We start from the raw sequence: 26,474 nt of genomic DNA, 5'->3' as shown, positions 1-26,474 counted from the left end.
TCTGTCATCATTTACTCACCCTCATGTTACTTCAAAGCTGTGTGACTTAGCTATATTCTTCTGTGGAGCCATATTCTGAGAAATGAGAGTAGCCAATGCCAGTGGGCACCAATATTGTTTGGTTCCTAACGTTTTTCAGAAAAGAAAGTAAGCCATACAGGTTTGGAACAACATGAGGGTGAGTAAATGACAAAATTTTCCTTTTTGTGTGGACTATCCCTTGGGCTGTAGAGCTGGGTATAATTTGGGGTCATGGTGTAGGTTGAGTTGTTGTGTTGGGGTCATGGGTTATGGTAGTTTGTTGAGATGTTAGAAATGGCACGTTGAGCTGTTGTGTTGGGTCATGTGGTGGTCTATTGGATGTGTAGTGTTGGGTTAAGGCCCCGATATACTTCAAACAAAGTTCGTTTTCGTTCTTCGTTTAGGGGCAAAAAGAAGTTAGAAAAGACTGAGCGACGGTATACTGTTTTTGAACATTCCAACACCCCTGCGCTGCTGGAGATGGGGTATTGATTAACGTAAACGTGTTGCGACGCTCGCGCGTTTACCCTAAACACAACAACGATGCAATGATGGTGTATCTAGGTCTTTTATTAAACTGGATAAATTATAACACGTTTTTATATTTTGTGTTGTCCTAATTTGATAAAAACAAAGGTTTATTATTGCATGTTATGGCATTTCATTTACTGTATACCTTTTAAATTCACTTATTGAAAGAACAGCAGCAGCAGTATGGTGTAACATTTATTTGAAACGCATGTATTTGGGACTTGATACCTTTTATCTTCACACTTTTGTTTAATTCTTTTCATGGCTTTGGAAAACTTGCATCCGATGTTTCTCTACATCACTTTTTGCATAACTCTGGGTCGTCGACACCAAGCTTCGTTGCAATTTCTTTCTAGGAATTAAATGCTTTCTCTGAATCTTTAAAGTCTCCCCGCAAGTGATTGTACAGGTGCAGATATATTTGTGGCAGCTCAGCTATTCGACACAGTGTAATTATGTTGCTAGTGACTTGGAGATGGTGTTCTCCTGCCTGACCATTGTTGAATGAGAAACGAGCCGAGGGAAAAAAAAATTGCGCGTCAAAGGAGGTGGGGTTCCAGAACACACCCACCGAATGCGCAATCACCACAAACCAATGGTAGCTCAAAGGTGTTTAGGAGCCAAATGAACTCACCAGAAAGTTCGCTTTGGCGAGCTATATCGAACTGCCGAAACAAACTCAAAACAAACTTAGTTTCGGCCTGATTTTGTTCGAAATGACGTCATATCTGTTCGTTGTTCGATTTCGTTTGAAGTATATCGGGGCCTTTAGGGTGGAGTTGGGATGTTCAGTCAAGTGGCGTGTTGAGCTGTAGTGTGGGTTGTGGTAGTGATTTAAGCTGTTGTGCCAAGTCATGGTGCTTTGCTAAGTGTATAGTGTTGACTTGTAGTGGGTGTGCTGAGCATGGTTTTGGGATGTTTACAAAAGTGGTGAATTGAGCTGTTGCGGAGGGTAATCGGGTCTGGAGTTGAGCTGTATTGCTAAGTTATGGTGTTGTGTTGAGCTATGGTGCTTGGATGTTTAGTCAAGTGTTGTGTTGAGTCATCTGGTGGTGTTGATTTGTTGTTCTGAGATTGTGTGAGAGATAATGTTGAGTTGTGTTGGTGTGTTGAGCATGTAGTTGGGATGTTCTGTCAAGTGGTGTATTGAGCTGTTATTTTGGGTCACCTGGTGGTGTGCTGGGCTTAAGTGTTTTTGGTGGTGGGGGGGGGGGGGGTTGAGCTGCAGTATTAGGTCATTGTGTGGTGGTCTATTGGGTGTGCAGTATTGGGGTATGGTGGTGTGTTGAGCATTGTGTTGGAATGTTCAGTCAAGTGCCATGTTGAGGTGTTGGATCACCTGGTGGAACGTTGGGCAATGTTGGTGAGTTAAGTTATTATACTTAACTCTTTAACTCTCAACTCTATTATACTTACATAGTTGGTGAGTTATTAGATTGTGTATTAGTTTGTTAAGCTGCTGTGTCTGTTGGGTACTGAGATGCAGTGTTGAGCTGTGATGGTGTGTTCAGACTTTTGTTAGGATGTTCAGTCAAGTTGTGTATTGGGCTGTTATTTCAGGTCATCGGTAGCATATTTAGCTGTAGTGTTGGGTTGTGTGGTGGTTTGTAGCTGTATTGGGTTATGGTGGTGCACTGAGCATTGTGTTGGGATGTTCTGCCAAGTGGCAGGTTAAGGTGTAGTGTTGGGCCTGTAATATTGGGTTATAATAGTATGTTGGGTTATGATAGTATGTTCATCCGGTGGTGTGTTGAGCCTGCAATGAGCTAAAGTGTATGTGGTTATGGTGGTGGACTGAGCATTGTGTTGGGATTTTCAGTCAATGTGGCATGTTAAGGTGTAGTGTTGGGCCTGTAATATTGGGTTATGATAGTATGTTGAGAGGTAGCATTAGGTAGTACGGTGGTTTGTTGAGCTATGTTATTGGAATGCTCAATAAAGTGGCGTGTTGAGCTGCTCTGTTGGGGTGTGGTGGTGTTTTGAGCAGTTGTGTTGGGTTGTGTTTTGAGCTGTAACATTGAAGTCAAGGTGATGGCTGAATAGATGACTGAAGGAAGTGAAGATGAGCTCTAGACTGAATGCATTGTTTTCACGAAAGATGCTGTTGCTCCTGCTGCACGCTTAAATTAGCTGGCAGTGTTTGGATTACACCAGGGAGCATCTTACACAGGATTTATTCTAGCCTGCAGGAGCAAAGGATATTTCCATCTCTACACATACACAAACACACATAGATGCACAGTCACCCATATGCATGTGCACACACACTAACACAAACTCAGATAAAACCCTAAGAGCACAAAACAAGGCTTTCGGTTACGGAGGCGCTCGCACACATACACCATGGTCAAATAAGGATGCACTGCTCACTCTACCATTCATTTCATCCTTCTCCCTAGAATGCGTCCATATGATCCTTTGCCATCAGAACAAACATACAGAAGCCTCCGGATCAGGCTTCTTCTAGTGCTATTGTAAGTTTACTGACTGCTCATATTACAGACGGGTTTCACAGCTTTCTACCCATCTAACAGAGATAATACAGAGAGATAGAAACTGAGAGAAAGACAGAGCACATGCAGTGTTTTTCCTCTCATTTTGTGTGTCATGTGAAACAACCACACCACAGACTGTTTCACTGAACAATCTGATGACACAAACACTCTTTTGCTACCTAAACAACCTGCAGTCCTTAACCTTATCTCTTCAACTGATTGCATTATTTAAACAAAGAATCACCCGTCCGTTCCAACCTTAAACAAAGCAGCCTCAGCCTAATTTCTAATGACCGAGACAGACCCCCCCCCCCCCCCCCCCCCCCCCCCAAAAAAAACCCACACGCACACACATTTGTTGCGGGTCGGCAGGCATGAGGCCTACTGAAGCGCCTAATCCCGCGTCTGTAGACTCCAGGAACACACCATGATGCACCTTCACGCGATCGCAGATTAGAACACTTAATCCAGCTCTCTCAATCTGGAGATCTTTTTTATAAAACCTCACAGCTAATCCAACATTGGTTCGTTTACTGTTCAAGACCTAGTTAAAACCAGGCTAGATTGTTTTACTGAAAAACAAAAACCTTACTTCTTCATGTGTCATGTCAGGGTTAAATGCTGGTGTCCTTCACTAAACTGCCCTACTATCCATGTTAATGTTTTAAGAGATTAAATAAAAGCTTATGTAAAATGTGAGAGCAAGCAAATTTACACAAAACAAAAAGGGCTTCGGTTTCTAAAGCACATTACAGTGTCAGCTGAAACGATTCTATTTTCAATCCTTTTTTCTGTCTCTCTGTCTCCATCTCATCCTTGTCATTTCGTGGGCCTTTCTGCGCAAATTAAAAATTTAGAAATTCTTGCTGCGCTGAGGTGCTCTTTGCCAGCACAGCTAAAATGAAAAGGCTTTGTGGTGGCAGTGACCAGATTTTAAATGCAGCGAGATCAATAAATAAGAGGGGGCTGCTTGAGCACAATCTCTGAATGTCTTTGAGTGCGTATGTGTGTGCGAGGGTCAAATGCTGCATGTCCTGCAGTCAGCTGTCACAGTGCAGTAGATTCTCTCCCATCCCACAGCTCTCGCCAAATCCCACCCAGCCTCCCTTCTGCCCTCTCCCACAAGAGGAGCATCATTCCAGCCATTCCTGAAATCATGGCTATTTCTACTCTGGATGCAAATATAGCGATAAGCACTAGAACAAATAGGCCAAACTACTGGCATTTCAAACACGGCTCCATTATCTCAGCGGGGGGAATGGAGCACCGCAGTGGCAACCCACAGCACAGGCAACATGACAGTCTCCTGGAGGGCAAACAACACCGGAGACACAACCGGCGCAGGGTGGAAAAAACAGCCCTCATCTCTCCAGAATACTCCTCTGCCCGGAATCACTAATGCACTCAAACCCTCATAGAGGAGCTGAGAGAGATAGATAGATAGAAAGAAAGAGAGAGGGGGGGCAGATGGAAAGCAGAACAACAGGCGCACAGAAAGGTTTCAGAATGACGACCTTCAGGTGTCGAGCACAAGATCGGCCTCGTTGATTAACAGCAGAGGCTGGCGGAAAGATACACACGTATTCTGAATATACACTTCCCGAAGCTTAATTCCTTACTGTGAAGTTACAGCAAAGGAGATTTTTCTTTCTCAAGTCTCAATATGAAGCCTTTCTTGAGGGAAAAACCAACCCTTTCACCTTGTCTGTAAAAAACAAGCGCTCAGACAGCCCAACAAAAATAACCTTGAGTTTCATCAGGGATATTCTCACATTGAATGATAAACAGAGGCCCGAGGGACACTGAACCAAAAAGCAGCTAATTGCCTGCCTCTGAAATTCGGCCCCTGTGTCCTCTCTGTGTTTATCTGAAAACAGAGTCAGTTTGGTGTGACCCGCTTCAGCTGCTGGTAGAAAAGCCCATTCATTTAACTGTCTGCCGAAACGCGAATCTCCAGCTCCTCTGCCTCGTTACCACGGACCGGCAGGCTAAAGGTAAAGAAGATCATGTTTGCGACACAATTATCAAGTCTGCTGCGACCGACTTGCGCTTCTGCTGACACAAACAGTTGTCTCCTGAGCGCTAATGTTCACGCTAAACAGCAACCCACATAACCCGCTATTATGTAAGAGCCAACTGTTGAGAGGAAATTCTACAATCAAAGCTGTTTGCTAACGACAAAATAAATCATTAGCCAAGTCAGTCAAGATAGAGATGCACTTATCCACGATACCGTTTAGCGTCATGCCAACTGTCTTCTCGCAAAGCAGCTCGGGGAAGAGTATCTGTCAGTATTTACAAGGTGATTTGCCAAGTCGTTATGAGTGCAAGGACACAACCTGCTCGCAAAACAAATTCACCGCTGACCTTCCAGCATTGAGTATTCGGGGCTGATTCATTTGGCAGTTACTGGCCGTGGCCACACATGTGGCACACCAGAGCTTGTATAATCAAGTCCGCACTTGCGTTCTAGCTCTTTAAATGACAGGTGTTATGATCAGGTGAGAACTTCTCGCTGCCTCTGACTTTTATAGGACGGTTAAATCAAACGACAATCTAGAAACTCTAGGCTGAGCTTTCCAAAGTTCATTGAAATCAATTTTGCCATTAATGGCGCAATGATTGATGCATGTTTAAAAACCTAAATCAATGGGTTATCACGGAAGATGCTGCAAATAATGTCTCTATCTAGAATGAACTATGTTTTTCAATAGTCCACCTTGCTGTGGTTTTTGTGCCAATGCAAAAACATACAGACATATATATATATATATATGTGTATCTAAATATATTTTATAATTTAAATCATTGCAAAGGTTTGAAATCATCTGAATTGGGTTTTACAATGCTAAAAATAGAGGGTTCATTTATCAAACATAACCAAGGCATAAGTAATCTTCTAGAAAGGGTGTCAAGTAAGTTGTTAAAGTGAAAGCACAATGTTATACACTGCAGTTGACTATAATATCATCTAATCCAATAAGATGTAGAATGAAACCCCATAGAGCCATTTAGACTATGAGACACAGGCAGGGCTGTGTGTGTTAACTGCTCTCCAGTCATTCATATGTAACAGAATGAGTGGAACATCCAATAAATTCAAATCATCTTTAAATGAACAACGCTGATCAGTGCCCGGTTTCAGAGGAAGTGTGATTATAAACCCAAACTCGTGCATTTGGGATTGCCTGAGCTAAACTTGCATTCGACAGCTTCTGCACTCGAGACCCATTTCTTACAGCCCACATTTTCTCGTAATCAGCTCATTACACCACAATCATTTGTTGTTGTACGCACAACAAAGACATACAAACAGAGCTTAAACAAGATCCTTCTAAAGATCCCAAATTAAACTAATTCCTAGATACGAACATCTTCTCACAAGCCTAACCCATATCCTGTTGGGAAAACAACAAACATCCTGGACAGAAACGTGTGGCTGACACTCTAACCCCGAGCAAAGTTCTTTTTTTCTGTCTTTGCAGCTACAGACATCCAGTGGTCTGGGTGTGCTTGAGAGAGCACAGTGTGCGATCCCTTCAAACCTCAACAACACAAACAGGCCCTGACAGATTTGCTCTCTCTAATTCATGGTAAGAAAAACAGCACAAGTTTATAAGAGATCTTCTGTGTGCTTACAATAAGCACAAACACACACACAAACACTCTCACAAAAAAAGGGGGGGAAAAAAATCCCAACAATAGTCACTTCTAATGGAAGAAGAGAGTGGGTGAGACTGTTCCGTTTCAATTCACTGATACCGCTAATGGCTTCTTAGCGGTTCCATGAAATCAAGCAGCTGTCAAGGCGATGATGCATCGGGAACAGGGAGGAAAAGGCGGCATTCCCACAAGAGAAACGCATCGCTTCAGGATGTTTGGCTAAACATCTGCTCCCCTGCTCTCATGGCTTTAGCAGAAGCACATACTCAGACAAAGAGATGGGAGGTGGAAACACTGACTTCTCCATCTGAGGCATTCTGTAAAAACAACAGCCTGCTCCATGCATAATGACTAGGGCACTGGGCTAGATGAGACAGAGCCCTACTGATACAAAACACACAGACCAGCCATTTAACCAGCCTATGGAGAGCCTGCGGGTTTTGCATGGCTGACCACTAATTGTAAAAAGTTCATGACTTGCATAACAGAAACTTTCAAATATGTAACACTTGCTTTTTTTGAAGGTGGAGAGGACTGTTCATTCACAAACCACTACAAATTTACTGAGGTAAAACTATCTTTAGTTTTTTTGTGTGTGTGTGTGTGTGCGTGCGTGCGTGCGTGTAATTAAAACACACAGGATCTATACAAAAGTAGGCTACATATGCATATCATGATCTAACTAGAACATCTGAAGTCTTTTAAATGAGGAAATGACTGTACAGTGAGGCCATAATTATTAACCTCGTGAGCAATAAAAATTCATGTGACAAACTCAAATATGTCTGAAAGGATTAAAATGCGATTCTGTTCATTCCAGGAAAATGGATGTGAAACCATAGTTCACTGATTCATCATTACAGCATTCTTAAGAAATGCTTCATGGGAATTATGAAATGTTTAAACTTAAAAAATTTCATCTCAATTTTAGACAAAGAAAAGACAATAAACAGTTCACCTCACTAAATGACATCATTACGTGCTGATGTCATTCCACCTGTAAACAGCGAATCACTAAACATCGCGAACACAAGATCAAGATCACATCAAAATGTTTATTTTTATGCATCCGGAGTCATTCCGACAGCAAAACTAACCGAAAAGCAGAGTTTTCCAGCAATGTCAAGCGAGATAACAAATTCGACGCTTTCTTGGCAAAACATCACATTTGACTTAAACTTCACATGACGTCACCGCTACCACATAAGACATTTCTAAACTTTCCGCCTGTAAAGAGACGAGCAGGTCGAGTCCTAAGAATACACGGATCCGCCAGTTCAAATTAACCAAGATGGCGTGAGGCTTGTTGTTTAGAGGGCAGAAAAAATGGAGGATATTGTAATATACACAAAGGGATAAATTTCAACAACTCGGCCAGGCGGCAGCTGCTGCTCTTTAAGGAAGCAACAAAGATAAGAGCAACGCGACGCTCCAACTCAACGCCAGCGACCCGCTCCGACTGAGCAGGCGATTTCCCCATCGATAATACGAAACCGTATACTTTTAACAGCTTTTATCAAAAGGAATTGTAAAGTAAATGCTTTTATCATGTTGTCTCAATGAAGAGCTGTTAGCTTTTGCCATCATCTGAGAGACGGACATTAAACAGACCAAAGGTAGCGTCAGCTCCTCCAAGTGACTCTCCCGCATCAAATAAGCCCTCTAAAATCAAATGTTACATTTTTACATACCCAAACGAACGACGGGGAAGCGCTTGCTCCTTTGAAACACGTTTGGATACATTAAGGAGTGTTTACATTTAAAAACGTAGCAGTTAAAGCGCACGCGAGATGGCACAAAGGCAGATTCCTATTATGAAGTCACAACCCCCGCGCGCAACATTGTGTCCGCTCGTAAAGTTTTGCGATATTCGCAGTCGCAACGGAATATTTCTCTCGATCGGCTTTTCCCGACAACGCCGTTGAAATGCTTTTGACAAGTTTTGCGCTTTTTGCGCTCGAGGGACACGCGTAGCCAACCTAAAGAAACTATCGAGTTAGCTGCCCTCGCTAAGAAATCAAGCCAGCCCGCGACACAACATTGATTCGCCAATTAAATAACTGATCCAGCTCTCAATAAATTCAAAACTTACCCTTATTTTTGACACTTCGCGTAATTCCGCCTCGGTCGGGTTCGAAGTATCACTTCAGGTAACGTTGCTCTTTGTTTTCCTTTTTCGATTTGCTTTTGGAAGAGGCCGGTGTAGCAGGAGATGATGAAGAAGGGAATTGGGCAGTAATTGAGTCTCGGTGTGTGTGTGAGTGAGTGACTGCGTGTTTGTGTGTGTGTGTGTTAGTTACGAACAGCAGATTGAAGGAGAGTCCTTTCAAGGTTTATTCTGCCTCACTTCAAGGAATCAAAGTGACGTCAGCGGACAATACTTAAACGATAAAACTTTTATTCGCCGTGAAAAGGCAAAAGTGTGTAAGTGCCCGAATTATGCACATTGCACGCTTACTGTTTACAAAACATCTGTCATTGACGAAGAGCCGAAAACGCTGTAAGGCTGTTTTTTTTTTACGCTTTTGGTTGTGTTTTGTTGTGTTATGTCATCTCTCTCTCTCTCTCTCTCTCTCTCTCTCATTTAAGACGATTTCAGAAGTGCAAACAGTTTTTACTCGTTATTGATATTAATAATTCACATTTGCATCATGGCTGAGCATTGTTTTAAAATCGTCTGGGCTGAAAAACTTTTTTTTAATCATGTTATGTGATCGTAGTGTATAAAAGTTACAAGGCAGCACGTGTTAATGAGATTGTGCTTGCAAATGAATGTGAAGACATTATGCTGTACAATAGCAGTGGAAATCTGATAATATGGGGCCCTAGAAATTTAATTCTAAGATTGGTTACATGTCATTCAAAAGCTGTCAGATAAACCGCAAGTCAGCGATGCTTGATCAAACTTGATTGCATTTGTCTCCAGTTACCTCAATAGCTAAATTCAGGGATTATGGATTAACCTGGCTAATCTGACCCTGTTTCCCCTCAAATCATCAGGGGAGTGAGACAAGGTGATAACGTTCCGATTTGACAACAGAATTTCCGTAATCCAAAAGATAGTGGCATCATTTGAGCCGATGTCGTCTCATGGTGAAAAGAGAAAAAGAGGATCTGCCCCCGTGACGCTCAGGAGGAACAGAAAATAAAAGGCAGAATAATTGGAACTGTTACTTTTAGTATGACGGCAGAATGGCCCTTTGCAGCAGGAGCCGAGCTGGGCACCACGAGGCAGACAGCCATCTGTGCCTAATTGTGTGCTTTTTCTCCCTGCCGCTGCACTCACAATCAGCAACAGGCTGAGGGGGGCCCTCTGACCTAGACTGGGCCAGGGGGGGGTGGCATGGGGTGAGGGATGAAGGGGGTGGGAGATTATTTCATTGAGCAAGAAAACAACAACAAGGGGGGCGAGGAGAGACATGCTGCCACTCCTTAGTGGGAGAGGGGAGTAGCACGAGGGGGAAAGAGGAGCAAGAGTGGGGCAACTCTTTGGAGTTTAGCTTCACGCTTCAGATTATGTGAGACTTGCGTGCATTGAGGTTTTACTTTTGTGTGTTAAGCGGAAAGCTGCTTTTCTCACTGAGACCAGATATGTATGCTTATATGTATAATATGCATGTGTTTATGTGTACACTTAATTTTCATTAAAATATTTGAATTTACATTTAAAAAATAATTGTTTTGTATTTATTCAAATATATATTTTATATATATATATATATATATATATATATATATATATATATATATATATATATATATATTTATTATTATTTTTTTGGCCAGTTTTGGTTTCTCTTTGTAAGTTTCACTACAGTAAAAATGAGTAGTGTTTTTTTAATATAATATAATCTATTTAGACAACATTTAGATTAAATTTTTGTTTTACATTTTCATTTTAGTTTCATCTGAGATTTTTTAGTAGTTTTTGTTTTCTATATGCATCTATTTAGCTTTTATTAATTTTTATTTCAGTTGTAGTTTAGTATATGAAGTTAAACTAAAATCAAATGTTTGCTTTGACAACTACCTGAAACAAAAAGATTTTATATTTTATTTTATTTCAGTTAACATTTATTTCCATTAACAAAAATGTTTTTTTGATGGTCTTAATTTGACTTTCAGTTTTAGATAACTAGCCTATAATAACCCTAATAATGAGGGATATAAACATGTTAATGCTAGAGAGAAAAACTGTGGATAACTAACATGTTTATACTTTTTAATAATTTAACCTTACTCTGTTGTCAGAAAGTACTAGTGTTATAGTCGTGTAATTACAACTGATGAGCTAATCCTGATTATAATTGCAGACAGTTTGTGACTTTACCACTAAATACCGCTGCTGTCATTTTAATGTGCGTGTAATGAAACTAAATTTGATTGTTCATAGGAGAACCAGTCACCGGTCTTTTTGGAAGCATCAGAGCATACAGAGGACACACACATTCGTTTACCAATTTATGCATGCGTTCATTGATCCTCTCTGACCCCCTCCTTACCTGTAGAGATGAAGCCGGGTGAAAAGGGATGCTTATGGAGGGACACGGACAGGCAGGCAGACCTCCGGGGATCATAGCTCCGGAGAGTGGGAGGACAAAATGAGACGATGGTGTGCAAGACGTGCATCTGAACATGTGTGCATACAGTCCATGTTTATCTGTGATCGTCAGACCACCCCGGCCACAGTAAGAAAACGGTAATTGTGTGTATATTTGTGTGTGATGGCAATATTCCTCCCTCCGAGTGACTATGTGTATAACCTCCTCCCCTCTTCCAGCAGAGGCACACCGGGATTTGTAATTGTGTTGGTGGTTCTTCATTAGAGCCTGTGTGTGTGTGTGTGTGTGTATGTGTTGGGGGTTGGGGCGTGGGTGGGTGAGGAGCTGAGGCTCTTAGGACTATGAGCTGCGTCATTAACGGAGGCTGGGCCTCTCTGCATGCAGCCAGAATGTCAGCCGTACCTCGGTCATTTGAAACATAATAAGCACAAGTACAATGAGTGCAATGCAAGCCTGCTGGGGGAGGGGGGAAGTGGAGGGAACACAGCCTGTCTCTTCCATTGGACTGTTTTTTTTCTTAAGGGGCTTGATTAGAAGATATAATAACCTAGCGAATAATAACTGGTAAAGATGATCTCCCCTGAGACTGACTGAAACCAAATTAATGTGGCGATTTGGATTTAATTGTTATTTTTCTATTAGGGTGCATAAAGACAGAGGAGATGTCCATCTAGAGCGGGAGCTGTGCTTGCAGCTATTGATTTCTTTCTCACCCCTCTCTCTTTCTCTCTCCAACACAGATTTTAATAATCTCAGAACACCACATTCCCTAATACCATTAACAACACTAACCTTCCAGCGCCACAAAAGCGTTTAATTTCCAATGACACAAATTTCTCTCCAAGAGACTCAAATAGTGTCTTTACGCAATTTGGTGGCCTTAAGGTTTTGCTTTCTGTAATAATTGAATTGCGATCCTCTCACTTAGTCTTGCATAAAATCGCTAGGCAAAGAGCTAATCAGTACAAAAGAGACAATAGTTTCTTCGCTTTGCCTTATTAGCCTGTTTTAAAAGAGTAAAGAGCGTTTTTCTTCCGACTGACTTTGGAAGAACTGACGCTCACGCCAGAAACTGATAATTAGACTAGAATGGCTTCGAACACCGATGCGACCAGAAATGTTTCTGTTAGGTATTCAAGCTGTTTGTTCTTCTGTCAGGGCTGCTGTTTGTATCCATAAATAAAAGATGACCTTTAAATGTTTACATAATTTATACAGCCATAAATTCTTAATATATCTGACTCCAAATGAGAGAGCGAGCTGCTTGATTATGGTTCATAGTCGAGTTAAAGGCTGTCTGGTGTGATATACACACACCTGTATGTGAGTCAGCAATGAAAACTATTTTTATATTTGACTGGGGCAGAGGCTGTCTCCTCTACCTACTCATTGATTAAGCATATATATTTAGAGAGACTAGTTTTAACACTTAGAAAGTGTTTAGTTATATTTAGAAGACATAAAAACTGTAATTTTGGCTTTTAAAATGAACATGGGTTACAGTGCAGCTCATCAGGTTACAAATTATTACATCATTCATTACAAGTATATAAAATTAAAACAGATTACTCTGTAGTTAGCTGGTAAATTTATCAGAAACTGCAACATTACATGGTTTTAATTGACTGGTTGAATGTTAGTCTGACCTTACTGATGTAAGTGTGTGATTCAAATGAAACGCTTACAAGCCGTCTGCTAAAGAAAATAACTCAAGAGTCTTTATATTGGTGGAAAATGTATTTAGGACATATGTTGCAGGGCTCCAGACAAAAAAATCGAGTAAGGAGCCATTGGCTCCTATAAAAGAAAAACTTAGGCGCCAAATTATTTTTTTAGGTGCCACAGAATAAAAGTGGTTTATTTTATTATTATCATTTTATTTTTCCCCCCTATTTTAACATTTCAATCATTTTGTCATGTGTTTATGTCTTATCTTTTCTAGGCTTTATCAGCATTTTAATCCATCTTGTAGATGAGCAGGTCGACCGGGGGACTAAGGGTCACTTAAAGTGTGAATTAAATGTCTTTTACAACTTGAAATATACAGTCACAAAGAATTGTTCGTTACACAGAATCTGTACCAATATCATGGACCATAAGCATCACTTGGCAACTGAGTGCAGTGCATCCTATAAATGTTGTCACGTCTTTCACACATTCAGTCTGTTTTTCTTCATTAGTAAAATGCAATTTTATAGGAGGAGTTGAATCATGTACAACAGAATAAGTAAAAATATTAATATGCAACAGCGCATAAATATAGCAAACCGCTTCTCTTTATAGTTATTTTTCTAGCTGACTGATGAGTTTATGGACACTGAGTGGTTATTCTGAGGTAAATGTATTACAATGCAATGTTTACAAGCTTTATACATTTCCTCAGTTTGAAACACTGAAACACAGCTTTTACATAAAACATTTCAGTAAGTTGTACTATAGGCTTTCTTATTGCCTACCTTTTGATCATGTTCATTTCATACTATAGTAGTAAATCGAAATATATAATGGGTTCACTTGCTGCTTTAACTGAGGTGCTAAAGAGATCGCGCCTGAGCATTAAGTGCGATACTCTCCGCTCGCGCGATCCGGACGCATACACGGACCGTGTGGACGCGGGGTATTGGTGTTTATATTACCGAAAGTGTGCGCTTGTGGTCCGCATTAAAGAGCACCCAAACCGCATCATTTGAATTTTGTAGCATTTTAAAGCTGATACTTTGTTTATTAAAAAGTAAGACAGCACAAAGCTTTTTGCGATTACTGGATGGCAAGTGCGCTTCAAATAACAGGAAGTCCATGCATTAACAGAACACAGCATATAGACTAAGGTCTCGATAAGAAGATCTGTGATATTGAAATTAGCTGATAATTAATAAAATTATCCATTGCTTTCATTGACGTGAACTCCGTTATATTTGCATATGAAGCGGGAATTGAAGAACGGATTTATATCCGTTGTGCGAAGACACATTTATGTGGCCAAGTGTAAATGGGGAAACGTTTTAACAAATCGTATAGATATCCGATCAGAGAACATGCATGAAGTGACCAGGTGTAAACAGGCCCTTTCAGGTCTCTCTCACTGCGTTCAGCAGACTGTGTGCGGCAGAGACCAGGACTGTTTGAAACTCTTTTCAGTAAAACTTTGATGCGCATCGTCTTATGTAAGTTTAATACGTGAACATAACAAAAGATGTGAGCGCAAAACAATCGGGAAAAAAGTCCTTTCATGCAAATTATATATAGTCGCCAGTGGCGACCTCAGCAAAAACTTCACTCGCAAATTAATATTTTTGGTCGCAAATGCGACCATTTTAGTCGCAGTTTGGAGCCCTGTGTTGTTTTCCTGTCTCTAATCCATGTGGAATATTCCCTGCATTAATCACTCAAAACAACATATATGTTAAGAAAATTGCTTTTGTGACAGGTGCTGTTGACAGCTTCAACACAACCTGCTTAGTAAAAGAAAAAAGCCACATTTTTATAGTGAAAATAAATAAAATAAAAAATAATGCAAGATGCAGTTTCAATGTCAGCCAAAATTTTGCACCCCAGCCATTATTATTAGTGCTTATAGCATCATTATCATAATGGCTGCACATGCGCTGACCTTTGACCTATGGATGTAATGTTCCTGCAAAGGCATGCCAACAGATGCTAACCTAATTGTTTTCGCTGTTTACTGTAGGTGCATCATCCCTATGTGGGGAAAGTCTTGTTAATATGGCGGCGATGAGGTAAACAGATAGGAAGTGATGGAGTGGCAGACCCACGGGGGATAACCACATGAGGGGTGACAGACCACTGAAATCAGCCCTTGTTCTCTTGCTCGCTCGCTTGCTCTCTCCATCTCTCTCTTCCCCACACACACTCATTTCCAGGAAGGGGTCATTAATGTGAGGGGGAAAAAAAGCGAATCCAGTCATGGCTTTAAAATGGAGTATCTTCTCATAGAGATGCAATCATTCCTAACGGGTCTGAGTCAGGCTGCAGATCTCACAGGAGAACCGCACAATGAAGCTTTTAATTCCTCCATTTAGGAGACAAAATACATCATTTTATCATTAAAGCACTGTTTGGAGGGGGAAAGGGTACTTTTTAGATTTTATTTGAGAGTAGCTCCCTTAAGTGGTAGCAGGGTTCAATTTAACCTGACCAATAAACCGAGAAAATTATCCGCTTTTTCGTTCTCTTCACCAACACCAGCCCTCTTATTAAACTACAGCAGCGGTTCCAACATCCGTACAGTAGTTAAATGTTCACATTTAACAGTCGTAATTGACATTTTCCCTCGCTCCCTTCAGCAATGATATACCAAAGAGTGCATCGCCCGCCGGAGGAGGAGAGAAAACATTAGGAGGATTAATAAAGGGGGGGAGGAAAATAGATTGAGTGTTCACCAAGATCAGTAAAATAGGATCTGTCAAGCAACCCTGCAACATCCATCCTGTGGGGAAAAAAGACAGAGGTACATTTTCATGGATGGAAGGAAGGAAAAACAGAGGACAGCCCGTGCGGCTGATCAATTTCCCGAGATTAGCTTTCAGCGGCTGTGCCCACTTCCATTTGTAAAGATAATATTATTTAATAACCCTTTTGGGTGACTATTTAAATTATCATACTGCCTACAGTGCAAGGCGCTAATGGAAATATTTAACATCAATTCCCTTTAAAAAATTACGCCTTAAACAACAGTTGTAAGAATTATTCTGAAATTAAAGGAGTGTGCATAAATGATTCTCCCTGGCCTTGATGCGCTGTTCTCAATTACATTCTGCTCAAATGGAACGATGCTAGCACGGCGCTTTATTGCGCATATATGCGCTGTTACGAATGTCCTACGGAAGCTATTTATGGCTTCGAGCATTGGTGCCAAGGACATAGAAAACAGGGATGTTATTGAATCAATTTAAGAATGTGCAAAGGAGCAGTGCGACGATAGATCAGGTAGAGCCCATGCAGCCGATGCTGGGTTCCACCTGAAAAACGATAGCTTGGCTTTTGTTGTGCGCCTTCAAAGACAGACATCTGACAACCCCAAACGAAGAGACAAAGCTATAAGCATTCCTCAGTCTTCTTCACCTTCAACTACTTTTTAATGATCTCATTTCAAAACACCTTCCTGCGGACCTCCCCTTTCCTGTTTGGCTAACGCCAAATTGCATAATGCCAACTGAACGCTCGCATTTGTTCTCCCTTTTCCCTCTCAGGAAATCTATTTCCATTTTCACGCCAACTGTCAGTCCGTATCAAACCTTGATTTATGCAAAAACAACGTCTGCTTTAATTAGTCATTTCGCCTCACTGCTGTCTGTGCTCCAGGCGGCAAGCGGGGTCACACACTCGGAGGAACCTCCTTTTTGTATGATCAAAACTAGGCCATCAGCAACATGCGAGAGTGTGTGTTCAAGTGTGTTTTTATCCCCCATGAGCCATCCATCTCCACTCAGCAGGGTGGTTTTGGGTGGAGCACGGATAATCACAGCAGTCACTATACACCTGGAGGACTGGAAAACAATAAACAACAAACAGGCAGTTTTTCCCGTCAGTTCTCTATACTTTCCCAGGCACTCGAGAAAAAAGGAAAAGAAGGAATGTTTACGCAGCAATATTACATTAATCAAGAGAAAATTAGCTGGAATACACCACATTATGCACTTGTGCTGGATTAACGTCCGTGAGCTTCAAAACGAAAGTAAACTACACCATGTGTTTTTGCTCGTTTTGGATTGCGACACTTCTTGATTATCCCAATTGCAATCACGTAGAGCAAACAAAAGTGGCTGAAACCTCTGCTAATTTCACAGACTGATATTTCGGATGGAAAATGCACCAAACAGATGCTCAGAAGAGAGCGACTCTCGATGTTGGGGAAGTGTGAGTGAGTAACGACAATCACATGAATGGGAGGGCAGACAAACTTATTCTCACAACCAGTTCTATTTTAGGGTCTGTGCGCTGCTTTGCTGACTGAAGTGGCATTGTGTCCTTTGTGCAAGCATGGCCCTCTGAGGTACGCTCATGTGCTGTGAACAAGAAGAAAACTGCAAGAGGCTGGAGACCAGGGGAAGGCGTGGGAAAGCGACTGAAGAACTGGCGAACGGAGGCCGGTGGTCTGCAGGCATTCCTTTGTGATTACACATCTGTGGAGAAAGAGACATTCTTTCAGCCATGTCTGAAGCTGCTGACTTCTACCCTTGATTGCTTCTCTGTTGTTTTTTTCTTATCAGTAAAAAAAGAAAAACTCAGCTGTGAACGTTTTATTTGGTGACTGCAGACTCTTGTTTCCTAATACAAGAGCATGACTGGGTCTGAATCAGCCCCTTTCAACTTCTGTGCTTGGATTTAAAGTAGGCTACCAAAAAAAAATCAAGCAGGGAGTGGAAACTTATGTCCTTGCTCTCGAAAAAGATATGAGATTTCAATGCCGGGCACCCATGTGCAGTGCTTCCTTCCTCTTTTGCAAACATAAACCTCAGAACCCTTCCTTAATCCAGTCATCCAACGGTGGGAGGCCGAACATGACAGCAGACGGCCAAGGCAAACACGGGTGGGGGTGGTGCTTGTGTTCCGTCTTTGTTCTGATGGTGACCTCTTCATTATAGGGCCTTTGTCACCATGCAAGGATTAAGAGTGAAAGAGAGCTCTTCCTCTGTTAGGCAGGGTTCAAATCTATCTCCTAATAAAACACTCTTCCATATGTGCACATCAGGGCATGTGGCAGTGATCTTTTATATTTGCTTCCTCTCATCCTGCTCTTTAAAAATGGATTTGAGTACACAGTGGTGGACTTCTGTAAAGTAAACCAGTTATTAAATAAAGTATAGTTCTTATGTAGCTTATCTCTGGCCATGATCAATGACCCAATTATAAAGAATTAATTTAATATTCTCAAGAAATAAAGTCAAAAAGCCTGCTGTTTAATTAATTTAACTGTTCATTCAAAAAATGGATGCAATTGAAAACGCATTTTGTATCAGCAATCAGTCTTCCCAGACTCAGAAATTGATTTTTTTTTCTAAGCTTGTGTGCATAATGACATTGTTTGCTTCAGTTAATCAAATAGCTATATGAATATAGTTAGTGTATTTTAAGACATTGTAAATTGTAAAGCAACATTTTTGTTTGCGTTGTTCAAATTAATGTCTTATTACACTTCGAAATATTTTAATTACTACAGTGACAGAACAAATGTCATGTGGCTGTGAGCAAACACGAGTGAAACGGTGCGGTTATTACTGGATCAGATGCATTATGCCGCCCTCTACTGGACACATAAACAAATAGCAGCTATAAAAACCATAAATCTTTCTTTCACAAATGCCATCTTTTTCAATTTGCTCAGTTTAGTGTTTTATTTATTGGATTGGTATTTTAATTTTATTTGAATGCCGCTAAAAAAGTACAATTATCTACCAGAATTCATTTCACATTACTGACTTTGTATGCCACCTGCATTTTTTTAATTTTACAGCATAACTTTTTAATTATTCAGTGAACAACATCATACAACACTGAGTAAGAACTAACAGAAAAAAACAAAAAAAAAAACAAGAATAAGTACGCAACATGCAGACAAAATTCTGAGCAAAGTAAACTATTTAAATAATGAAGCTCACAAATATTTAAAGTATTGCCCCCGGTTTCACAGACAAGGCTTAAGCTTAATCAGAGACTAAAACCTAAGTCTGAGCTGTTTCAACTGAGAGAAATTAGCTCAGTGCCTTTATTTAGTCTCAAAATGCACACCAGTCATGTTTTTTCTAAGGCACGTTTATAAAAAAATTACTTAAATGTCCTAATTGAACTATAGCCTAATCCTGGCTTAGTCTAAACCCTGTCTGTGAAACCAGGCCTTGATGTTTTATTTTTTAACCAAAGTGTTAATATTGTCAATTTACTGGCTGGTTTCACTTAGTAAGACCCTAAGTTGTGTATTAGTAAATTTAGGCTACTTTTATATGCATGTAATTTAGAAAAAAAAAAAAAAAAAAAAAAAAAAAAAAAATATATATATATAGAGAGAGAGAGAGCGAGAGATGTGTAAACAGACATGTGACCTGTTGAGACATGTGTAAACAGCAAACTTTTCTGCAACATCCTAAACAGCAGCTTAGCCCATATTCTTAGAGACAGAAATGTCCTGAGCAAGTGTCAAATTGGCTTCCAACCAAAATATTGCACATCAGAACATATATACACTCTCCATACCTTAATCGATAAGCAAATCAACCAAAACAAAAGCTAAATTTTCTCATGCTTTATTGACTTCAAAAAAGCTTTTGACTCCATTTGGCATGAAGGTCTTTTTCTTCAATTAATTCAGTGCGGCATCGGAGGAAAAACATATGACATCATCAAATCAATGTACAAAAACAACAAATTTGCTGTTAAGATTGGTAACAAACACACAGAATTCCTCCCTCAGTGTCGTGGAGTGAGACAGGGCTGCAGCTTAAGTCCTACACTGTTCAATATATACATAAATGAGTTAGCCAGGGCTCTGGATCAGTCTGCAGCACCCGGTCTTACTCTACTAGTCACTGAAGTCAAATGCCTCCTGTTTGCTGATGATCTGGTGCTGCTGTCTCCCACTAAAGAGGGTCTATAGCAGCATCTAGACTCCTGCACAGCTTCTGTCAGCCATGGGCCCTGTCAGTTAACCCCAAAAAGACAAAAATAATGATTTTCCGAAAAAGAGCCAGCAACCAAGACCAACATCATAGTTTTAAGTTAGACAACATGCTCCTTGAGCACACTCAGAACTACACTTATCTTGGCATAAATATTAACAACACAGGGAATTTTATCAAAACTGTGAACGACCTGAGAGACAAGGCACGGAGAGCTTTTTACGCTATTAAGAGAAATATCAAAATTGACATCCCAATCAGAATCTGGATAAAAATAATCAAATAAGTAATAGAACCCATCGCACTCTACGGGTGTGAAGTCTGGGGCCCACTCACAAACCAAGAGTTCACTAAATGGGACAAACACCCAATAGAGACTCTGCAGACCGAACTATGCAAAGTTTTGCTCCGAGTACAGCGCAAAACCCCAAATAATGCCTGCAGAGCAGAATTAGGATTATACCCACTTATAATCACAATTCAAAAAAGGGCCATTAAATTCCATGCCCACCTAAAAAATAGTGATAAACAGGCTCTCCATCACAAAGCCCTGAACTACCAAGAGCTGACACCAGAAAGAAACACCCTCAGCCAATTGGTCTTAGAGCTGACTACACAAACCACAACATGTCTGACTGAGAATAAAAACTTAGCTAGACCAAACCAAATAATTAAAACACAAAAAGAAAAATACCTAAAACATTGGAGAGACGCAACAGCCCTACAAAGTAAATTGGAATGCTATTTGGCCCTAAATAGAGAATATGAATTGGCAGGATACCTGAGTACAGTGAGTGACCCTAAACTGAGAAAAGTCCTGAGCATGTACAAACTCAGTCAACACAATCTCACCATAGAGACCGGCAGACACAGACAGACCTGGCTACCAAAAGAAGACTGGCTGTGTCCCCACTGCACAGGAAATGAAGTGGAAACAGAACTACACTTCCTGACATCCTGCCCTAAATATGCACAAATTAGGGACACATTCTATCCCCATTTCACAACTCACCACAAAGACTTCCTTCAGAAACCAAATATGGACAAACTCCCATACCTGCTAGGAGAAGGCCCAGCAAGCTCAAACCTGGCCGCCAGGTATGTGAGGTCCTGTCACGACGAAAGAGCCTCCAGCGGGACAGAAATACCAACTACCACTATATGCCTAGAGGCACTTCTATAAAAAAAATTATTATTTCTTTTTCATTATTATTTATTTATTTTTATTGTATAGTGTTATTAAAGCTTTGGCAATGTAAAGATTTATTTCACCATGCCAATGAAGCTATTTGAATCTTGAGAGAGAGAGAGAGAGAGAGAGAGGGCGGGGCGTATTTCGCTACACTGTCATTCATTGGCTGGGGCAGCTGACAATCAGCCGCCGTGAGCAACGTACGCGGGTGTCCGCTTACACTTTAAACCACGTGACCCTCCCTATATCAACACACGGACGCCATTAATATTAAAGGCAGAGAGACGGAAAATCAGAGGTGAGTTCACACGGAAGTGATGCCAATCGGAGCATTTTAACACGGAGAAATTGGTGCGTTTTAACGGCTAGCTTTTGCTAAGTGTTAATATAAACGCGTACGATTTAATTGCATTCTATTACCCGAAGTGTCCTGGCAAACAAAAACAAGGCCTAGACATCTGGCAGAGTGCTGGTTTATTAATGCGACTGACTCCTGGGATCACATGCAACCTAGAGCGTCTAGTTTAACGGGTCAGTGGCGCATGTCATGAACATGTCCTTTTTTGAACGCATTGAGTTAAATCCGTCTGATTGGAGTGAAAGCTTTTGTTCAGGATAAATACTCCGTGTTTACCTCCTCTGCGAGCCGTTTGTTTTTTTTAATGTGCTTGTAACCCGAGAGCTGTGCTGAGCTAATGCAAATCCCTGACATCTCACCTGTTTGATATGCATCAGCTGTGGTTTACAATCAAAGTTTTGCTGTTTGTGTGCTCTAAAGTTCATGCAAGTGCAACAAAAAGGACTTGAACATTGTGACCTGGAGGCCGGAGAAACATTTAATAGGTCATATTATAATCTTAAATGTGGACCATAAATATAATCTCCAATCTGTTTCAAAATAGTCCAAATTTACACCCGTTTACACTTAATATATTTGAAGTACTAACTGATGCGCGTGGAATCAAGGAAGAGCAAATATGTGCTAAACGCATTTAGAAACCTCAAGATGAGGAAGCTGCAGAGAGACATTAACTTAAAATGTCGTCTCATTTTATTAGTGTGTTTTGGGATTTGTGTTGCGTGTACAAGCCTGGGTTTAACAAAATGTACCAGCACTGGTTGCATATTTGCCAAACAAAGCCAGAGGGTTTCACACGGGTGTTTTTGCTCTTTCTCTTGTTACATATGATACACGCCCTGATGTTAATGTATTTCTTATTCTGCTTGTCATTCACCTTTAGTACCTTTGCAAATGTTGATCTATGAAAAACATCCTGAAAGAAAATGGATGCTTATTTCCTCACAGTCATGTCTTTCGAAACAGTTTCTTGCTTCTGTCAAACAGAAAAGAGTTCTCCAGCAGCCTGTCTTGGCTTTTCATTTCCATAAAATGAATGTGAATCGTGCTCATGGCAAATTTCAGTCTCGTCCTCAAACAAAGCCGTCATATATTCCAAATATTCAGGAGCCATAATGCAGTATAATTTTTTTCCGCTTTTGCTGTATGGAAGAGAGCAGCACAGCTATTCAGAAGGAAGTTTAAAATGATGCAAGAGATGCAGCAAGCCACTTCATATGATATGATGCAATAAAATTGTTGCTTTTAAGTGTCTAAACTTTGAGGCCTGCTATATAGGTTCTCAACAACATTCTGTGTCTAAACGAGTATATATGTGAAGTACAGGCTTAAGCCTGCAATAGCCCCTCTCTCACTTGCTGTTTTTCTGTCTGACACCTGACTGAAGCAGTGCTTTAGTGCCTCCAGGTTAAGTTTAGCAGTGTTCTCACTTGGCAAATATGATTTGGAAAAAGCTTGACATACAGCAGAGAGCTTTCATTGCAGGAAGGTGCTATTTTGATACTCTACTGTAGAGGGGTGGGTATTTATAGAGGGCTTGATGAAGGGTGCTGTGGGAAGATGTGTATGCAGATTGGAACGTGCTATGATAGAAAACGAAAGGTTGAGGTGGTCCTGGTCCATACTGTCTGTGTATGGACCAGGACCCCCCCCTGTGTTACTGATTATTGTCAGGTATTTAAGGCTGTGCTCTGGGCCAATTTGAAGATTAATTCATTGAAAAACGTAGACATTTACTCGCTTGTGCTGGTGAGTAAATGATGTCCTAACCCATGTGACTTTCTTTGTTTTACGAAACACAGGAGGATAAAGCTGCTTATTTAAGTGGAATCATTCACCCAAAAATTAAGATGTCGTCATTTACTCCCCACCATATCATTAAGCCCATAAGACTTTGGAATATAAATGAATATATTATTTACAAATGATACATAATTGTTGTCCATGCATTGAAAGCCTGCAACCAAAATATGCTCACTTAAGTACATCGAGATTGTAGAACTAATCCAAATGAATTGAGCGGTGTAAGTCTCTTGGTTTTTATTTATAGACATTGTTTAATGCACATCAAATATGGTAAACGGAAGCTCAACCACAGTGGCTTGCTTGTGTGATGCACAAGAACAAATTTGATTGGTTTTCACATTTTAAACAATGTTTGAGCTTATTTTTACCATATTTGATGTGCTCAATGCGTTGATCAATGTTTATATGTAATTAAAAGCCTAAATTAAAATCTGTTCCTCAAATAAAGAGATTAAAGTGCTGTAAGCTATTTGTATGGTGTACGTTTTTGAAGCATACAAATTTTTGTTGCATGGTCTGCTGAGAGAATAATATATTTTAATATATCAAAGGTGAACGGAAGGCTTATAGGCTTTGGGAGCGTCATGAGAGTGAGTAAATGATGACAGAATGTTAATTTCTGCATGAACTAAACCTTTAATAATGTGCTAATAGTTCTTTAACATGTAATTATGATGAAGGGCGTCTGAAGCAGTAAGTCATACAGGTTTGGAGCAATGCATTGTTGAGGACATGACACACTTTCATTTTTTGGTGAACTATGTCTCATACTGCTGGAGGCAACTTGTAATGCTTGACAGGCTATGGAAGTACATGACTAAAGACACGCCTGAAACATCTCATTACCAGTCCTGTTTTTAAGTGGAATTTAGCGGTGATTGCTGTCATGGCTGTAACGTTGTGTCTCTCTCTGTCTCTCAAGGTGCAGTTTAGAGATGGATTCGAAGTCCCGTCGCTTTCCATTTGCTGTCTCCAGCTCTTCGTCGCTGTCATCGCCCACCTCCCTCTCCTCCTCATCTTCAGCGCTCAGTGCGAGTCTGCTCTATGGCAGAGGGAGCGTCTTGGGAAGAGATCGCTTTAGCAGAGAAGCTTCTGTCAAATTAGACTCAGACTATCAGGTATTACAGTGACACATTCATTTCCGTAGTGTCTGCGTTCACATCCACAGGTAGTGCAGCTTAAGTCTCTCTCGGTAGAGGACTGCCATCTTTGAATCCGTGAACCCGTCACCTAGAAATCCATATTATTTTCCTGTGTAACCCAGCATAGTTAAAGGAGTGCTTTAGGTTCAATATTTTGTAGTTCAATCGACAACATCTGTGGTTTAATATTGATTACCTCAGAAAATAAATTTGACTCTGTCTTTTAGATTAAAAGAAAGTATGTGGGGCAATGATATGTATCCCTAAAAAACCTAAGTATCTATATTACCCCCTCCCCCCCCCCCCCGCTCTTAAACCTGTCTTTTTAGGAAAAAAAAAATTTTTAGGCAAAATTTGGATACACGGTTTGAAAAACATTGCAAAATACAGCAATGTGCAATTGGGGTTGCAAAATGTCACCCAAGTTGTCCATTCACAATAATGCAGAACACATACAGGTGCATCTCAAAAAATTAGAATATCGTGAAAAAGTTTCAAAAAGTGAAACTTTCATATTTTCTAGATTCATTACATGTAAAGTGAAACATTTCAAAAAAAAATTTTTTTTTTTTTTTTATTTTGATTCGAATTTACAGCTCATGAAAGTCAAAAACCCAGTATCTCAAAATATTAGAATATTTCCTAAGATCCATTTAAAAAAAAAAAAAAAAAAAGGATTTGCCAAACAGAAAAGTTCAAGTTCTTTAAAGTATGTTCATTTCTACACTCAATACTTGGTCGGGGCTCCTTTAGCACAAAATCCAGCATCAGTGAGGAATGGCATGGAAGCAGTCAGTCTGTGGCTCTGCTGAGGCACTATTGAGCCTTCAGCTCGTCTGTATTGTGGGATCGACTGTTTCTCATCTTTCTCTTGAAAATATCCCATAGACTCTATATGGGGTTCAGGTCAGGCATGTTGGGTGGCCAATCAAGCACAGTAATATCATGGTCAGCAAAGCACTTGGAAGTGGTTTTGGCACTGTGGGCAGGTGCTAAGGTCCTGCTGGAAAAGGAAATCAGCATCTCCATAAAGCTTGTCAGCAGATGGAAGCATAAAGTGCTCCATAATCTCCTGGTAGATGGCTGCATTGACTTTGGACTTGATAAAACACAATGGACCAACACCAGCAGACGTCACAGCACCCCAAATCATCTCTGACTTCGGAAACTTCACACTGGACTTCAAGCAGCTTGGGTTCTGTGCCTCTCCAGTCTTCCTCCAGACTCCAGACCTTGATTTCCAAATGAAATGCAAAAGGAATCCATGACGAGGACTTTTAAGGGGCTTAAGAGTTTCTTTAGCAGCGGAGAAAATGGACGAAACATGAAGAGGGAGAAGAAATGTTGCACGCAATGCATGACAGTGAGTTAATAAGACGCGACACATTAGATCGTGCAGGGATCATGTTTGTGACCGATCTTATTAAAGACATGCTAACATCTCCGACACCGCACTGAAATGCCATAGCGCCAGGAATGGACGTAATCACTACATTAACATATTTGGCAACTGGAAAAATGCAACTATGCATCAGTGATGATTTGGCTCTGTTACAGCACTTATTAGGCTATGTCTCTGTTCATTTCCTATAAAATACGTTACGTATGACAGCATGGTAAATAAAAATAAAGAATATATACATATATAATGTGTGTGAGAGAGAGGGAGTATGGTAAAACAGGAAAAATTACAAGTGAAGGCTTATAATAAACCCTACTTTTAAAAGCGCTTTTATTTCCTTCTTGGACAACCAACCGATCACAGTCTTCAAAAGACTGTCATAGCTAGCAACGGGGCCCCGCCTCCTCACTAAGATAAAAGTTTTTGTCTTTTCCTCGCTCAGGGTTGCTCTCAGATTGGTCCTGAATCACTTTTAAGCAAAGACTCCTAGTTAGACATTTTTAAGCTAAAATAGGAGCTCTCTAAAATGATTCTTAGAATCTTTAGGAATACGGGCCCAGTTCTTTTTCTCTTTAGCGCATGTAAGATGCTTCTGACATTGTTTCTGTTTCAGAAGTGGCTTGGTAGCCCTATTACTGAAGACGTCTGAGCGTGGTGACTCTTGATGCA

General features: G+C 40.5%; 2 protein-coding genes across 17 annotated transcripts in view; one reads left to right on the top strand and one right to left on the bottom strand.

Annotated features, from left to right (window-relative positions):
• The window catches only part of LOC306879471 (bromodomain adjacent to zinc finger domain protein 2B-like), an 81,841-nt gene extending 72,629 nt beyond the window's left edge, over window positions 1-9,212 (bottom strand). For all 12 annotated transcript variants that reach the window (XM_079432434.1, XM_079432445.1, XM_079432440.1 and 9 more), the window contains exon 1: window positions 8,803-9,212. The gene's annotated coding sequence lies outside the window, so the exon portion shown is untranslated. The remainder of the gene's footprint in view (window positions 1-8,802) is intronic.
• Window positions 7,192-26,474, top strand: part of LOC306879474 (E3 ubiquitin-protein ligase MARCHF7-like) — a 30,640-nt gene continuing 11,357 nt past the window's right edge. Inside the window, exons 1-3 of one of the 5 annotated variants that reach the window (XM_079432449.1) lie at window positions 7,192-7,278; window positions 11,219-11,409; window positions 24,184-24,379. In XM_079432449.1, the coding sequence (XP_079288575.1) occupies window positions 11,312-11,409; window positions 24,184-24,379 (294 nt within the window). In that variant the 5' untranslated portion in view covers window positions 7,192-7,278; window positions 11,219-11,311. Of the gene's footprint in view, window positions 7,279-11,218; window positions 11,410-21,315; window positions 21,629-24,183; window positions 24,380-26,474 lie in introns of those variants that run through there. The other 4 variants (XM_079432450.1, XM_079432453.1, XM_079432451.1 and 1 more) reach the window with 4 other exon arrangements.

This window comes from Barbus barbus (assembly GCF_936440315.1).
Source record: "Barbus barbus genome assembly, chromosome: 13".
NCBI classification, from domain to species: Eukaryota; Metazoa; Chordata; class Actinopteri; order Cypriniformes; family Cyprinidae; genus Barbus; species Barbus barbus.
The sequence above is the reverse complement of the archived record's forward strand: the minus strand, read 5'-3'. Positions and strand labels throughout refer to the sequence as shown.